The sequence below is a fragment of the Peromyscus maniculatus genome, chromosome 13 (genome assembly GCF_049852395.1).
Source record: "Peromyscus maniculatus bairdii isolate BWxNUB_F1_BW_parent chromosome 13, HU_Pman_BW_mat_3.1, whole genome shotgun sequence".
Taxonomy (NCBI): Eukaryota; Metazoa; Chordata; class Mammalia; order Rodentia; family Cricetidae; genus Peromyscus; species Peromyscus maniculatus.
Genome location: NC_134864.1, coordinates 42,031,165 through 42,048,020, shown reverse-complemented (window position 1 = coordinate 42,048,020; position 16,856 = coordinate 42,031,165). Strand labels below are relative to the sequence as shown.

The following is a 16,856-nucleotide window of genomic DNA, read 5'->3' as shown; positions in this document are numbered from 1 at the left end:
TAAGACAATAATCATCAGTATTTGTCCTTACAATATCAGAAAATTAAATTGGTTGGGCCTCTGAAGAAATTATCTATAGGCTCCATGTTTGGAATTTTAATTTACGCCCGTGAGTGAACAGATACACAGACACTCACAAATGTATTTTCTACCAGGCATGTACTAGGGACCACAGATAGCGTTATTAACGTGGAATGAATGTGTTCCAGGAAGAAGGAGAAAGAATCAACAATCACGAAGCTCCTACTACGTACAGAGTCATGTCTTAGCCACGATGGCAGTAGCTTCAAGAGGGTTCTGTAGATGTTGATTCTCTTCCATCACATTCAAATTAACCTCTCTATAAATGAGGAGAATAATGTGGTCTGTCTTCCACAGTAATTTTGTAGATGACTTGAAATTTTATAGATTAGTGTTGAGTATTTGGCCTGTCGTGTAACCCAGTACTGCTAACTGTTTTTACTATTTCCCTTAATCCGGTACAACAAGGAAAGAGTTTAGTATCTATCCTAGTTAGCTTTAGCTGCCAACTTCACACAGCCTAGATAAATATTTATGAGTCCAGGCTTGGTGGCGCATGCCTTTAATCCCAGCACTCGGGAGGCAGAGCCAGGCGGATCTCTGTGAGTTTGAGGCCAGCCTGGTCTACAGAGTGAGTCCCAGAACAGCCAGGGCTATGTAGAGAGACTTCACCCATTTTTTCACCTGCCCCCTCCCCCCAAAAAAAGAAAGAGAAAGAAAAGAAATCCTCATGAGAGCAGTTAGTTGAGTTAAAAACTAGGACCTGGTTACCCTTTTATGGGGCAAGAGGTAACTCTTTGGATCCTAGAGTTAGGTAGAGACTATATTTTCAGATCCTCCATCTCTTTTCCTGATGGCATCTACCTGGTACTCAAAATGTAATTCATACCCAGGTAAGACAAATGCCACATGTTCTGTCATATGTGGATGCTAGCTTTGAAATTTTAGATTTGCTTGTTTACTTGTGAGGGAGGTTAGGGAAGAGGCTTTCAGGTGTGAGGGTCTAATAGTACACGCGTGATGTGAAACTAGAGAAGAGATCCTGGGGATTCAAGGTTTAAGTGGGAACTGGGGCAGTGGGACAGGGAGAGGAGATGGTGGAGAGTGGGTCGACCGAGTCTAAGAATGTAGAAAAACATTTTTGGAAACCCACTAGTCTGTTAAGCTGATTATAAAAGTGCAATTGGGGAATTGCTGCAGAGATGGATCTGTAGTTAAGATCGTGCATTGTTCTCACAGAAGATGCAGATCTGTGCCAGGTGGATCATAACCATCTGTAACTCCAGCTCCAGGGTGTTCCAATGCCTCTGGGCTCCTCAGGTATCCGCACTCATGTTCACATACCCACACATGAACACGCACATACATGTGATTTTAAAAAAATGAATCTTTAAAAATTTTATTAAAGCCAGGCGTAGTGGGGCATGCCTTTAATCCCAACACTTGGGAGGCAGAGACAGGTGAATCTCTGTGAGTTCGAGGCCAGCCTGGTGTACAGAGTGAGTTTCAGGACAGCCAAAGCTACATAGTGAGACCGTGTCTCTAAATAAATAGAAAAATAAATAAATAAATGAATAAATAAATAAGTAAATTGATGAATAAAGTATTAAAAAAGTTTGAACACAGGTACCCTGCATGGGTTGGCAATATTTTCCCCCAGAAGACATGGGCTATCAAATGAAAATGCCCAGTGCCACGACTGGGATATCTCCTTACAAGTTATCAGTCAGGGAGACTCCAGGGATGCCCCAAACAACACAAGTTATTGCTATTGCTCTTACCATAACTGATAGTAAGACCCTTTGCTGAAGACATAACACACGTGGGTTGCAGGACAGAAAAAAACCAAGCTGGAACTGACCAGAAAACTTCCTCCATTCTGGTTAGCTCCCTTTGGTGGAGCCAGAAGAAGGCCATGAGGAGGGACAAGTCATTAGTGTTATGAGCCGGTGCTGAACCTGAGTGCTACAATACCAACCTGCCGTGCGAGATGTGCCCACTAGTACAACAGTGATATGCAAGTTATAAGGAATCATCAACCACTTTCTGGTTGGGTTTGAGGCCTTTGCCTCGTGAGGAAAGTCACAATTGGCACTATAACCCTGGTCAAAGACCCACAGCCCGGGAGCCCCAGGGCTCTAGTGGGAAATCTCTGCTGGTCTTTCACTACATGGACATGCTGTTCAATTGCCTTCTAAATGTTTACGTTTATACCGTAGGCTAGCGTTGTTCTCAACCTTGGCCAAAGAGGCTGCCCTCTGCAATGGGCAGCAGTTAACACAGTGACTCTTAACGGATCAAAGCACCGAGGACAAGTGACTGCTGAGTGAGTGCCTGTCCCCACTGGGACACCTGGATCACCCCATCCAACTCAAGACCCAAGGTACTCTGCAGAAAAGGAGATGGGGAGGATGTAAGAACTGGATGATGGAAGGAGCATGCTCTGAGACGCTGCCTTCTGGACATGATGTGGTCATTGCCTTCATGAACTCCACGGCTGCTGTGGTTGCCCACCCAAGATCAAGCCAATAGGATCAGTCAAAATTCCAACAGGCAACACAAATTGTACTCAGGAGAGACACAAAAGGAGAAGATATGAAGTGGAGGGGGGTATTCTGGGGGACAGTCAGGGGGAATGGGAAGGGCTATCGGGGTAGATGACATCAATATATACTCTGTCTATATGAAATCGTCAAAGAACAAAGAAGATATTCTGGAAAATGTAATTAATCCCATGTTGTCACATGGTTAGCTCCGCTGTCTATGCCCACTTCTGCTTTGCACATCCAGACAAGGAGGGCTCAAATGTGCGCTGTACGCCATACACACATGCAAAGCCTGCCTTGCATACAGTTCATCGTAGGGTATGTGGGGGGGGGAGTGCTGTGCAGCTTGGGCCACACAATAGTCACTGGCCAGCCCCTTCACATCCAGGCTCCCCTCCAACTTGGCTTTCTTCCCACCAAACCAGAAGTGCTCACTCATTTCAACAGTCCTTCTAGAATGCCCCCTTCCTTTGGCCTCCTTCCCTCCCCCACACTCATGGGACAGAGCTGGGCTTCTCCAACATACCATGTTCTCCACTGTTCCCCACGTTTATCTTCTCTCGGGCTCCCTTGGAATCCATATTCTACAACTTCCTGCCCCCTCCCCAGCTGTATTAAGTAACGCTCCGTGTGAATGGCTGAGCTTGAAGCCACACCCAATAAATGAGCCAGTCCTTCCCAAACTGATGCTGACTGGCAAGTACAAGATTACTGGACATCAACCTCTGGGGCACAATCCCTCTGGGGGTCGAATGACCTTTCACAGGGGTTGCATATCAGATATCCTGCATATTGACATTATGATTCATAGCAGCAGCAGAATTACAGCTACGAAATAGCAACGAAGATAATTTTATGGTTGGGGGGTCACCACAACCTGAGGAACGGTATTAAAGAGTCACAGCATTAGAAATGTTGAGAACCACTGATGTGGAGGATCAACAGATATTTGATTTCAGAATTGTACTACACATCTGTCAAGACACCAATTGTCTTCCCCCAACCCATCCCCCCGCCGTGTGTGTGTGTGTGTGTGTGTGTGTGTGTGTGTGTGTGTGTGTGTAAGAGACAGAGACAGATAGAGATAGAGAGAAAGAGACAGAAACATACTCTAATATTTTCACAAGCATAGTATGTACATGTCAATGATACACAAATTGGCAAAATGTCCAGGGACCTAGCTGTAAGTTTGAACATCTTTATGCCCAACAGACCATTAGAGCATTAATAATGAAGACTCAGAAGAACATTAGGATGAAGAAAGGGTCCTTGGACCTTCCAGTTTAAGTAGGAACTTCAAATGGAAGTAGAAATGAAAAGGCAGCAATGGAAACGCTGAAGGTAGTGGCCAGCTTTTCTGGTGGGAACCTGTAGTCTTCAGGCCACAGTGGTGCCTTGCCTATCGGCTGTGAAGGGTTTGCTCCCTTATCCTGGTATGTGCATGGTGAAAATTCACGACTGCACCAATCATATGACTACCAACATCTTGGGGTTCCTAGAAACACATGACAAAGTCCATTTGCTTCTCAAGGACATGTTTGAATACTCCTTATACTCTGTTTACTGAAACAAGATGTCCCAACATTAGATAAGCCTTGAGGAAGGATGGGGGTGTCATTTGTTTCTGCTTGGATTTAAGAAATCCCTCTGGACCCTCCCAAACAATGTCATTTGTGAACTGAAACTCTCAAACCGAGAAGGGATCATGAGTCCTCTAGCTCCAATCATCTATGAATTTTCTCTCTAAAGCAGCCTAGCTTTGACAGAATGCACTTGATAGGGGTCAAAACTCAAACTGACTTCCCTGGAGATCCCCCACTGGCCAAGCACTGCCCTTTATGGCCCTTCTTTCGTACCACATCCTTTCAACAGTGGGTGGTAGTGTTGGTTTTTTTTTTCTCCTAAACATTCTCTTTTTTTCCCCCAATGATTTAGACTATGGATATGTCCTCTTAAGCAAACGTTTCATCACTTAATTTTGAGCATGAAGCGAGTACCATTTACTGAGCTGAGATCTAATGGCCTCAGGGTGCCGAGGAAAAAGCACACACTGGTTGCTTCCTCCTGGGATCTTATAGTCCTTTCATAACACCTCCCTTGGACCCAGGCAAGTTGTCTCTGGCTTTAGAAGGTTAATAGCTATTCCCTCTTCAATAACACCTGTCCACAGAGAAGGAGTCTGCAAAGTTGAGGAACCATGTCCCTCTTCTGGAATGTGCTCCTGGGACCCTGGAGTTCTTGCCAAGATAGAGACGAGCCTGATCCTAGGACCTGGAAGACTTTCTTCAGGTCTATAAACTTCAGTCCCAGGCTAGAGAACTAGGGTGAGAAGCCACTGTTCGGGGAATGGTATGGACAGAACTTGGACAAGAGAATCAGAGTGGTCTGTGGACATCTCCATCGGCTAATGCAGAATTCAGACAAATCTGAAAGTTACACATTCAAATTCTTCCTCTCGCTTGCGTTGAAGGCACAGTAGTCAGGCTGAGAGGGTAGAGCTATATTTAACAGTTTGTCAGCTGGCTTTATGACTTGTAAATATTCTAGCCTACAGTATGCGAGCTTCTATTACCGTCTTTGCCTAAGATCCATAAGTTAATAGGTGTGGGTTTGTTCACTGTGCAAAGAGGTATTAATGAAGCAAGTACACAAAGAGACATAAAACCAAATTGCACTTCCTAGTGCAGATACATCCTCTGGGCCTAAACTGCTCTTCTGGATCTCCACTTCCCAGAGTTCTCAGTGTACCTTGCAGGTTCCCCCTGAACCTTGTAAAACCCTTTATTCTATGGTTCAAAAACCCACCACACTGGCTAAAACCTTCCTCGTTATTCTTGCTCCCTACGAACAAAGGTCTCAGGAAGCTAGCCCCCAAAGAACAAGAAAGGCACCCAAGTCTGTTAAATTCCTCTAGACCTGTTTCCTGCTTTTCATTAAATCCAAAACATGCACCTCCTCCCTACCCTGCTCCGGACTGCATCCTTAGCCCTTAGCCCCGCCTCCAAGCATTCCACAGCTTCCCAGCCCAGCAGGTGGTTGCATCTCTGTGAAGGCACACTCTTCTCACATCTCTTCTGCTGCTTTCTATCTAGCCTCCACCTTTCAGCCTGAATCTGTTTCCTCTCACTTGGTCTTCAGCAGCAACAGAGAAGCCTTCCTGACTAATTGGGGGAAAAGTAGCAAACCCCCCCCACCACCACCACCTACCGTCCTCCATACCTGTCTTTCTGAATAGGTATCCAACCCACTGGCTGTTTTTAAATCTGCCTCTTTCTTGTTCGGATAATAACGAAATTCACTCAGGTTCATCTGCTGTGTGTTCTTGATCTCTGTCAGGTCCTGTGATGTCTGGGTTAGATTGTGACATCCCAGAAGACAGGGCCACATCTAACGTGTGTCTGTAGGCCCTGCTCAGCAAAGCAGCAGGCCTAGCTGGCCCTTAATAAAGACTTTGGTGTTGGAAACAGAGGAACAGCACTCTGTGCCTAGAGCATTGTGTGTGCAGGATAAGCCATCCACGACTGGCCCAGCCCTCCTGCTAGCCTATGAGCTGGAGCACGCTTTAACAAAAGCAAGTGAGCGCGATAATAACAATAACAGAAAATTGTCACAGCTGCTCATGTAATATTGACCGACTTGGTGTTCAGAGTCATCCTACAAAGCAGGGGCTGCCATTATTTTACAAATGAGGAATCTGAGGCACCGTTAGGTCATGTAACTAGTTCATCACTCCAACTAGGGCCTTCTGGCTTCAGGCAGCCTCAGCTTAACCAACCATGGTGCACTGTCCTTCTAGGAGGATTGGACGGCATTAGCCGCAAGTAGAGAGTGAGGGGATATGCAAAAGCCCCTGCCATACACTCTCAGGGGGCTTTGAACACGGTCTTATATGAAGGAATGACTGAGAAGAGAAGAGAATGGCTACTCAGGAACTTTCTAGCATGGAGCCAACAGGTTCTCAAAGCATTTGTTCACACCTCACCCTTCCTTCTCCTCCCAGAACCCCTCCTCTGTTTCTCAAACATTCTAAGTCTGCTTACACTTGCATGATTGAGTTAGTTGTTTCATGCAGCCAGACTGCTTTCCCCAGATCTGTACCTGCTCCTCATCGCTTAGGTGCCAGCTTGGATGGAACATTCTTAGGAAGGCTCTTCCTGTTCACCCAATCGGATGTGGATGTCCTTGTCTCATCCCTTCCATTTCATTCATGGTTAACTCATTTTTGTTTTTGTGTAGGGCCTTGTCTGCCTTGTCTTCACCATGGTTCTCCATCTGGAATCACCTTGCTCATCTGCTAGTTCACTTGCCCTTTGCTGTGTCCCCACTGGAAGGCCAGCTTCAAGACAGCAGAGATCTCCCCTGCTTTTGTTTACTCAGTACTGGAGCCATAGCACCCTGTGGCTTTTAACCATTTGCCACATTAGTGCATGAGTGAATGGGTGAAAGTCCTTTGTGGAAACCTGCAAATGTGAACCTAACGGGTTTGAATCCCCTCCCAGAACCCTTCACTACGTCACTCCAAGCACTTTGCAAGAAGAGACCAAATCTTTATTTTTGTCAGTCTTTTGGATCCTAGAGTACTGACAAATGAGAGCATGGTATGTGGGAGGGTAAGTTTTTGGTTCCTTTGTCTGGACAGGAAAAAAAAACCAAGCCACTCAGCTATTCAGATCACTGCTCTCCTAAACCAGGGAGAGACAACTGATTGACAATGTGCTCTCTCTGTCTCTCTGTCTCTCAACAGAACTGAAACACAGAAATCTCCACCTGACCACTTCTCCATCTCCCTCTCTCCTTTTCTATCCCCACCTCTTCTCGTTTCTCTTTCTCCAGAGTTCCCCCAGCTCCCTCCTTTGTCTTCCTTCCTCAATGAAATTCCGTAACAAAGGGTGAGAAGAAAGTGGGAAACCATGGCCCCCACATCTAGCACAACACCCACAGTTCTGTTACCACGATAACATGATTCCAGTAAAACCCCTTGGCTCCTACAACAAGTAAACCCTCCTAAACATGATAATCATTTTCCCCCTTTCTTCAAGACAAAGTTTCCCTGTGTAGCCCTGGTGGTCCTGGAACTCACTCTGTAGACCAGGCAGGCCTTGAACTCCAGAGATCTGCCTGCTTCTGCCTGCCAAGAGCTGGGTTTAAAGGCGTGTGCCACCACCGCCTGACCCATGATAATCATTTTTAAGAAGTGTTTTATTTGGTCCTATCTCAATGAAGACACAGCCCCTCACACATAATAAGAGATCCCATTCCTCTAGTGATGTTAGCTTTTTTATTCAGCATTCCATTTATAACATATAGTAAAGGTGATGAACAACAATAAAAGTTCCCAATCCTTGAGCAGATCTTGTGCCACGAGAGGGCATTTTAGAATATTACTAATGACCCCGCCCCCTTTTTTTTCCCTTTTCTAATAAAATGCAGCTTTTCCATGATCGAAAAACATGTTAATAATATGTTAATCCCTTACAAGGTATTTTTACACTTCTGGGCTCTCCCACAAAGAAAGGATATGGAAAGCAAGTGTTATCTCGTGGAAATTGGAATTGCGGCCCAGAGGCATAAAGTTATTTGAAGAATATTTCACAGCAGGTGAAATATTATCTTAGCACATGTTCCAAGACTTGCTGTTTTTTAGAGACAAGAGAGCTCTTGCCAAAAGGCACACTTCCAACAGCCCCTGTGATATGCACACATGTGCCAGCCCATATGGGAGAAGGAAGAAATACTTTAGGAAGTTAATAAGCAAAATCACTCTATGTTTTGGAAAAGCTGAGGTCCTTGAATGAGACAAATCCTGACCCAAAGTCAGGCTCATCTTTGCTCTTAGCCACAGACCCACATGCCTTCTACAGAAGTTCAGAATTGGCACTGGAGCAATGTGCTAGAAGAAAGGCACCGAGTGGGCAACCTGGACCTGCTCACCCACCAGCATATCATTTGTGGCTTCAGGTAATCATAGTGATATGAAGGAGGAGCCCAACCCTTGGTCTCTCAGAGATCCTTATTCACTTCTTCCTTTCATAATGCCTAGGCTGTAGCCCAGGGCATGCCCGGTCCCTAAGGGTTTTGCCCATTCAGAGACAAGAGAAGAAAAATGAATGAAAATGTCAGCTAAGCCTGCATCTCACCGAGTAAGCAGGGGGGGGGGGGGGGGCTTGCCAGGAGCATCAACGTGGCATCCTACTTCATTGACACCTATTCAAGAACACCCAGAATCTCTCCGCTGAAGAGGTCACAGAGGTGAACAGTACCCCGCCCACATCCCTATCAAACGTCCCCTCTCCCGCATCACTAAGGAGACCTGATTTCCAGGTGAGCCCTGGGACTGTTCCTTATGTGTTTTCACAATTCAGGGCTGTTGTGAGTTAGCACATCTACCCAGTGTTGTGAACACAAGACAGTTGGTGGAGTAATAAGAGGGTTGTCTGTGGAAATCTGAATAGATAAGGAAGGGAGAACCTGCCTGACTTAGAAAAAAAAATTTTTTTCTCCATCCCATGGCATGGATGGGGAAAGCAGAAGGGAAGAAAAGGGAAGGAGACTAGATCTGGCAAGATTCTTTCCTAATGTCCCTTAAACTCACTCTGGCTTAGAGTATCTGCTTCCAACACAGGAAAATGCAAGATCGCCAAGAAGTGTCTTGGCAAACTGAGGTAGCCGCAAAGGAAAAAAAAAAAGAAGAAAGAAAGAAAAAAGAAAAAACAAACAAACAAGACTTTTGTACTTCACTCTATGAGAATAGGAAGGGAGAACACAATCTTGGCACAATTTCAGAAAAGGAAGAAATTTGAAGGTAGAGTTGAATATGGGCTGGGGTGAGGATTTACAAGCAAGACACCAACTGAAAGTATTTTTTAGCAACAACCATGAAGGTCCCTCTGAGTCACTTCATTGCTTCTGGATCTTCTGTTCTGAGTGCTTCTGGAAGTTTGGGCATGGAATTAAAGAGACTTGCATTGAGGGGGAGGTGCAAAATCAAAGTGCAACTGAGCTAGTTACCAAACAAGCTCCCTCAGGCACCTATTGGTCAAGCTTCACCACAAGAAACATCACTGAGAAACTCTAAACACCATCGCTGACACTAGAAACAGCATAATAGTTCCCTGGGGCAAACAGTTAAGTGGCCATCTGCATGGCCAGGAGATACCACACACCAGAGCAGGGGAAATGGAAAGCACTCACCTGTTCTGGTCCCTGGAAACAGATGCGGCAGAGGGGAGTCCTCATACCACTGTCCAAGCTACTTCCTAGAGAGTAGCAGTCCTCAGCTTTCTCCTTACAGAATTCCTCAGAGGAAGTACTGCTGAGCAGGCAGGCAGGTGGCCCTGTGGCTGGGCCATCCCAGTCATCTTCCACAGAAGGAGGCAAAGGTGGTGGAGGCGGCAGAGGAGGGGTCTCCCTTCCCACCGCTTCTCGAGGGCCCCTCCAGCCTGCCCACCCCCCGGCCCCCAGAGCCGGAAGGGTGTTGTTGTTGGCCGCCCCACCAGGGAGCTGGGGGTCACCGTGCATGGGCAGGGGCGCTGGAGGGGGGCGCCTCAGCAGGAAAACCTTCAGGTCATTGAAGAGCATTCGGCAGCGGCACTTGAGGAGACCCTGGTGGCGCAACATCTGGGGAGCTGGGGTGCACAATCCACAGCAGCAGCACCACAGCAGCCCACCCAGGGGCATGAGCATGTGATGGGGAAGCAGAGGACTGAAGAGGGGCAGCTGGAGTCTTTGAAGAGGTGGATAGGGTGGGGCTTTGGGGTCCACAGTGTTTCTGTGTTGTGGAAGGATCTCCTTTCTTATTGGCTCTTCTTATAACCCCTCCACGCAGCAAATAAATTACCTCCTCGACTGACAACTGTGAGTCAATGATTCTGAACGCTCCTAAGAAAATGCAAAGTTTAAAAAAAAAAAAAAAAAAGAAAAGTTTTTCTTGCCCTGGCAGCCCCACCCCAACCTCAGACTTAATTCTGGCTGTTGTCTCTTTTCTGTCTTTCACCCCAGAGGACTACTAGAAGCAGAGCAATAGAAGAAGCATGGATGTATGGCCAAGGTCTAATTGTTAAAAGTTCCCAAGGAAAAGATTGAGAGATTCTTCCCAAATCTCTAGGCTGTGGTAAATCTCCTTTACATAAAAGGGTGGAGAAGATTATAACACAAATTTGGAGCAGCTAGGTCTGGGCTTAGGGAAACCAGCTCAGTGAAGATTGCACGTGAGAGAGAGAGAGAAAAGATAGGCTTCCTCAGGTAGTAAGAAGTGGTTGGGGGAAGGCAAGATGGGGGAGGGGGGCAGAGAAGGTTAGGAGAAGTTCTGATTCTCTTGGGCAGAAAACTGGGGCAATTAACCCCCAGTAGCACCAGAGTAGCTTTTAAGAAAGGGATTGGGAGACTGGTTGCAGGTGAAACTGGGCAAAGAGCTTGTGCTTGGCGTATGCAGCCAAAAGGCTACACAGAAGAGGTGGGTATAGGGCGGTGGACGAGAAAAGGATGTAGGAAAAAAAGATCCTTAACCCTCGAAGGGCTGCTTCCTTCCAGAGCCTAAGGTCCTGAATAGAGGGAGGGTGTATTTGGGAGAGGGAAGGTGATGGAACAGAGAAAGGAGGTGGAGAAGAGGGGCGTGGGGAGGGGACAGGAGAAAGGAATAGTTACATGATCTCAGCCCCCAGCCCACCCCAGCTGCAGTCTGTAAATCGGAGGCCCCTCCCCTTGGTTCCATCAAAGGTCCCTTCAGGCGAGGTTCCAGGGCTGGAAGACAGGCAGGTCCGGGCTGGAAAGTGGCCTCGCTTTCTCCTCCTCCTCGTCCTCTTCGGGGTCGCTGTCGTCGTCGTCCTCCTCCTCCTCCTGCTGTGGGTCTGCACGCGACCGGCGCTGCTGCTGTGGCGGCAGAAGCGACCGCTGATCGGCGTCCTGGTGTCTCCCCGGCGGGGGCTGCTCCGGCTGGTCCTCTGGCGGCTGCTGCCCGCGGTCCAGCGTGGTCGCGACTCCAGGCTTCATGATCCTCCTCCTCTTCCTTCCCGGGGGGCCGGCCCTGGGCCCCCGCTCCCGGGCAGTGCTGCCATGCAACCAGAGACAAGGCAGGCGCGTGGGGGTAGGGGCGGTGGGGAAGTGATGGGGGAGAATTAAAAAAAAATAATAATAATACTAATGGAACAATTCAGTTCTCAGATAATCAGGAAAGAGTGCTTCTGGCGGGTGGGGGCGGAGGAGGGCGACTGCCAGGTCCTGTCGGCAGCTCTGCCCCCGCTCCCCCACCTAGGGCGGCCTCGGCCGGCTCTCTGCTCCCACCCCCACGCCGCCCCTCCCTCCTCCGGCTGCCTCTGGCTGGCTGGGCTCGCTGCTGTTGCTACCTCTCCTCGCAGATGCAGATGCACGGAGGTAAGGCTGGTTGGCGGTGTCAGCCGAAGGTGGGGACGGGGAACAGAGACGGTGTGGCCGAGATGGTCAGGCAGGCGGCACTTGGCTCCAGCTTGGTCCTGGAGACTCCTCAGAACCGTATATAAATTTATCTCTTAGAAAAGCCGAAAAGGAAGCAAATCAGATTCCAGCCTGCTGCCAGGTGTTGTCTTCCGCCGTTGCTCAGCACCCGCCGCCGCGACTGCTGCCCCCCTGGCTCAGTTCCCAAAGGGGTGGTGCTGGAAGGGAGGTGCCGGGGCGGTAGGCTGACGGTCCGAGGACTGGAAACAAGCTTCTCGGAGCGGAGAAGGCACCCGGCGACTTCCACCCGCGCGGCCGGGGAAGCCGCGGCTGCGTTCAGCACCTGGGTGAGTGGACAGCTCCCACCCAGACCCCGCGCGCGTCACGCTAGTGGGGGCCTGACGCAGACGCCGCGGAGGGATGGAGGAGGGAAAAGGAGATGAGAGCGAAAGAGACCGAGCCAGAGGAGGAGAGGGAACTGTTTGATGGAAGAGGATCGGGGAGGAACCAGGGGAAAGGGAGGTAACGAAGAGAAGGAGGGATTTAGGAGAGGAGGGAGGAGGCAGTGAAGAGTGAAAGAGGCGGAATGGGAACTTGGACGGTGGAGTGATGCGCGTACTAACTCCCACATCTTCCCCCAGCTGGAAAGGATCCGGGTGGACAGTACTATTCATAGGCTGCCTGCTCACTGTACCTTCTCACCACTTAAACCTCAACACACAGACACCCGGCACAGCTGCCTCTTAACCAGAATCCGTGGTGCTCTTCACTACAAGCCCTTAAAGGAGATGCCACGTTGGAAGCTTTCGAAAAGATAAAGTTTTGTGACTTCCATATCGAAGCTGGGACCTGCTGGAGATTAAATCTCTCATGACTCAGACCTCATGAGAAAAGGGATTTAAACCTGCAAGCAACTTCACCTCCTAGAATTTAAACTGCAACGGGGAAGGATCTCTCTCTCTCTCTCTCTCTCTCTCTCTCTCTCTCTCTCTCTCTCTCTCTCTCTCTCCCTCTCTCTCCTTCCCTCCCTCCCCTCCCTCTCTCTCTGTTGTGTTTTGGGTTCATTTTGATCCCATATGCCTAAGCCAATGGCTTGAGGTGAGGTACATATTTGTTAATGACTTATGGCCACCATTATCACAATCAACTTCACTCCAAGCCACCATGTTCTTTCAGCTGTGAGTCATAAGAAACCAGGGCAATGATATAGCCTCATGCTAACCTATATCCCTAATTTCCCCCCATCTAAGTCTCCCACAGAGCCACCAGCAAGGAGAACTTTGAAATTGATTTGAATTTCCTCTACCTTTTCCTCCTCTGACTTGTATTGCCCTGCCCACCCTTCTGGTGGAATTTCTAATGAGCAGAAGAGTATCTCTAAATGCAAAGAACCCAAAAGAGAAGGAAATTTTTAAAAAGGCTGCATAAATACTCAGTGTTTACATCTGCAGACTTCGGACATTTATAATTTAGAATTTCTCTTTGCCCCCCCCACCCCACCCCCGTCACTCCTATAGGGTCACAGACTTAAGAGAACACACTCCAGTGAGTCATCAACACAGCTGAGCTAATTATGCTAATGCATTTAGAATTTCCAAAGCTATAGACAGAGTAGAATGTAAAATCACCACACCAGAATATCATTGGCATGAAGTTCAGCTCAATGAATCATAAGAAAACTGCCCCTTTTGTTGGTGTCTCCATGAATGATTCATTCCCTTGAGCCCTAGGGAGCAAAGGCCTATATCTAGGTCTTGGTCAACCAAGCGTGGCTGCTTGGCTAAATCATGTCCCAGCAGCTGACGTGATTGCCGAGATCCTGCTCAAAGTCAGGATTTGAAATTGATGCCAGGCCAGCAAGATGGTTCAGCAGGTGAAAGTGTTCACCATCAAGCCTGACCTACCCGAGTTCGATCCCAGGGATCCCTAGTGAAAAGAGAGATGTAGCTCCTGCAAGTTTTTCTCTGACCTCCATGTGTGTACCGTGGCACACACATGCTCCCCACACACACACACAATAAAGAAATAAATGTAATAAAAAGAATGCCACTGTTTTAATAACTATAAAGTAATGCTTAGATTATTGATATGTGTATGAACGCTGCTGCAAAATGAACTCTTTGAAAGCATCTATACTCTACACCACCCTGGATCTGCCTCTGGCACTGTGGAGGTCACTCTCTATAAAACTGACCTCATCACGTGTTTGTTTCCCTTCATCTGACTTAGAGCTCCTTGAATGGACCAGTGTCTGTATTTTTATCAGCAGCTCCTGAAGTCCAGCTGGTGATCAGGGAAAGGACTGAGCAGATCGATGGCCCTTTTTCAGTGAAGCTATGTCTTTCTCCCCATCAGTGTGAACACGACTGAGTACCCGTCGCACCTAAAATTGAGTTTTAAGGTTTTATCCCCATGAAATGCTCATTCCAATCGTGTTGTGTAGTAAAATGCGGCGGGAGGTGGGAGATTTGGAGCCTCTATGTTCAGACTGTTTTGCGCCACCCTGCCCCTGCACGTGAAAGATATCTGTAAACAGAAAGCTGCTAATGATGGGGGCGGGGACACAACTGGATTGTCTCTAGAAAGACAGATCCTTGTGAATTCTGTTTAGAATGTAAAACAAATCCTGAAGAACATCTCACTGAATTAGACTCCCTCTATGTTACTGCTGAATCATGAGCCTCGAGAGGAAAAACAACCATAAAGAAAATGTTAAATCAATGGGTCTCCATTTAAACATTCAGAAAACATTTACTGAACACCAATCATAGGTAAGGAATGGTGTTGGAAGACACAGGAACACAAAAATGAATTGGTTAGAATGGCATCCCCGGGAGTCCCATACTAGAAATACACCCATAATCATAATGTAAGGCACACAATAAGCGCTACCCAAGTATAAAAAGTTTCAGGAGTGTTCAGGATAGGGAGGTAATACCTACAGTTTAGCAGGGATTAGAAGAGGTGGGAAGAGGCTGGGGGAGGTGGGGATGGGTGCCAGAGTTCTGGGAAAGCCTTTTTCAAGAAATGGCATCCAAACTGAGTTAAAAGATGTGGAATTCAGAAGAAGAAAGTAATTCTTGGCAACAGGAACACACTACGTCAGCCCTTTCATTCGGCTGAGCTGGAAGCAGCTAAATGTAAAGGCGGAAAGGTGAATGGCGCCAGATTCCAGAAGGTTCTAAATGCCTCACTGTGAGAAGATTTACTCATTGACCAGGTACTTGTTTTAATGGCTTTAAAGATTTGGAACCGAAGGTGAAGGGCAAAAATAAACTTTATCGCTGAGCAGGTTAATTAACTGGATGGGATTTCATTACTAACAGGTAGGAAGCAATCAATATTTTTCATTTCACGCCAGAAAGTTCTCAGCTCCTTAATGGATTTATTCTTTTAAATGAGGTTGTTTTCAGATATATTTCAATGCACACAAAGATGCTGGGGTCATATGAATTTCAAGAAGAGTGAAGGAATGAGAGGTTCGTGGAATAGTCTAGGAAGAAATATTAGGACCCCCAGAGATCCAAAATGACTCATTTGAGAGGCTGCAGTGCTTAATTCTCTGAACAGGGAAGCTCCAAGGGCCTCCAGCCTGGCTGTTGTTTCTTATTTGCCTAGACAGAGTGTGCCAAAGACAGAGGAGGTTTTACAGGAATTGGAGCGCTCTGAGCACTAGATCACACAGCAAATGAGTATTATACATAATTCATCCGTATTCTAATCTTTCCTATAATTTGTTTTCCAAATTTTGCAATATCTTCATTGACTGTCTTCAAATGCATAATAATTGGCAGAATTTCTATTAATATGCAAATTATTAACATCTATTCTATACAGGACCAGACACCCTCTTCATAGGTACTTAGAATACTCATTTAAAAATAGGAATTCTTGGGACCAGCAAGATGGCCTAGGAGGTAAAGTGTTTACTGCATAAGCCTGACAACGTGAGTTCAACCCCTGGAATCCATGTAAAGGTGTCCTCTGATACGCATGCATGTACCGTTCACATATGTACCCGCGCATCACACATGCACACAGAGGGGAGAGAGAAAGAATAATTTAAGAAATAAAAACACAGAAACTCTTGGAGCTGGAGAAAAGGATCCGGGAGAGATTTAGAGCACTTTTTGTTCCTGCAGAGGACTCGGACTCAGTTCCCTGCACCCACACGGTGGCTTACAACCATCCATAACTCCAGTTCCAAGGGATTCAATACCTTCTTCTGGCCTCCCCAGACACCATGCGTGCACATGAAATACACACATATATACGTGCAGCACAACACTCGTGTGCATAAAATAAACAGATCTAAAAAAAATTAAAGAAAAACAGATGAACTCTCCCTGGGCATGGCGGCACACGTTTGTGATCCCAGTACCTGAAAAGTGGAGGCAGGCCTGTGAGTTCATGACCATCCAGGGCTACATAGAACATAGTGTCAGGAAGAAAGGGGGGGGGGTAAGGGAGGAAGTGGGGAGGAAAGGGAGGGATGGAAAAAGAGAGATAGGAGAGAGGGAGGAAGTGAGGAAGAAAAAATTCGTAGAGACTACTTCCAAATCTACTGAAAAAGAATTTCTTGCAGAGCAACCTAGGAACATATATTTGGACAAGTGTCACTAAAGTGATTTTTTTTTTTTTAATGAAAGGGTTTCCACTGTAGCCCAGGCTGACCTTGAACCCACTATTGTAAGCTAGACCTTCTGCAAACTCTTTATCTTCCTGCCTCAGCTTTCAAATGTTGGGATGACAGATTTGAACCATGGTAGCTGACTTGATTTTTTTTTTCTTAACTCTCACTATTTCTTAGGTAATAGCCTTTATTTTCAAATTTTGGCTTGAAGAAACCAATCAAAGCTCGTGCAGTTGGTGAGCTACAGA

General features: G+C 47.0%; 2 protein-coding genes across 3 annotated transcripts in view; one reads left to right on the top strand and one right to left on the bottom strand.

The window, feature by feature from the left end:
* Marchf4 (membrane associated ring-CH-type finger 4) overlaps window positions 1-11,570 on the bottom strand; it is a 123,213-nt gene extending 111,643 nt beyond the window's left edge. Inside the window, exon 1 of one of the 2 annotated variants that reach the window (XM_006972227.4) lies at window positions 9,759-11,570. In XM_006972227.4, the coding sequence (XP_006972289.1) occupies window positions 9,759-10,250 (492 nt within the window). In that variant the 5' untranslated portion in view covers window positions 10,251-11,570. The remainder of the gene's footprint in view (window positions 1-9,758) is intronic. The other variant, XM_076550167.1, reaches the window with a different exon arrangement.
* A 130-nt stretch (window positions 11,571-11,700) lies between these two features.
* LOC143268307 (uncharacterized) lies at window positions 11,701-14,921 on the top strand. Its single transcript, XM_076550168.1, has 3 exons — window positions 11,701-11,936; window positions 12,075-12,322; window positions 12,617-14,921. The coding sequence occupies exons 1-3, from the start codon at window positions 11,921-11,923 to the stop codon at window positions 12,791-12,793; spliced, it is 441 nt and encodes a 146-aa protein (XP_076406283.1). The 5' UTR covers window positions 11,701-11,920; the 3' UTR covers window positions 12,794-14,921.
* Window positions 14,922-16,856: the final 1,935 nt, after the last annotated feature.

Coding starts and splice junctions, on each gene's coding strand:
- LOC143268307 (XM_076550168.1), top strand. Junction 12,323..12,616: donor CGGCTGCGTTCAGCACCTGG/GTGAGTGGACAG, acceptor ATCTTCCCCCAG/CTGGAAAGGATCCGGGTGGA.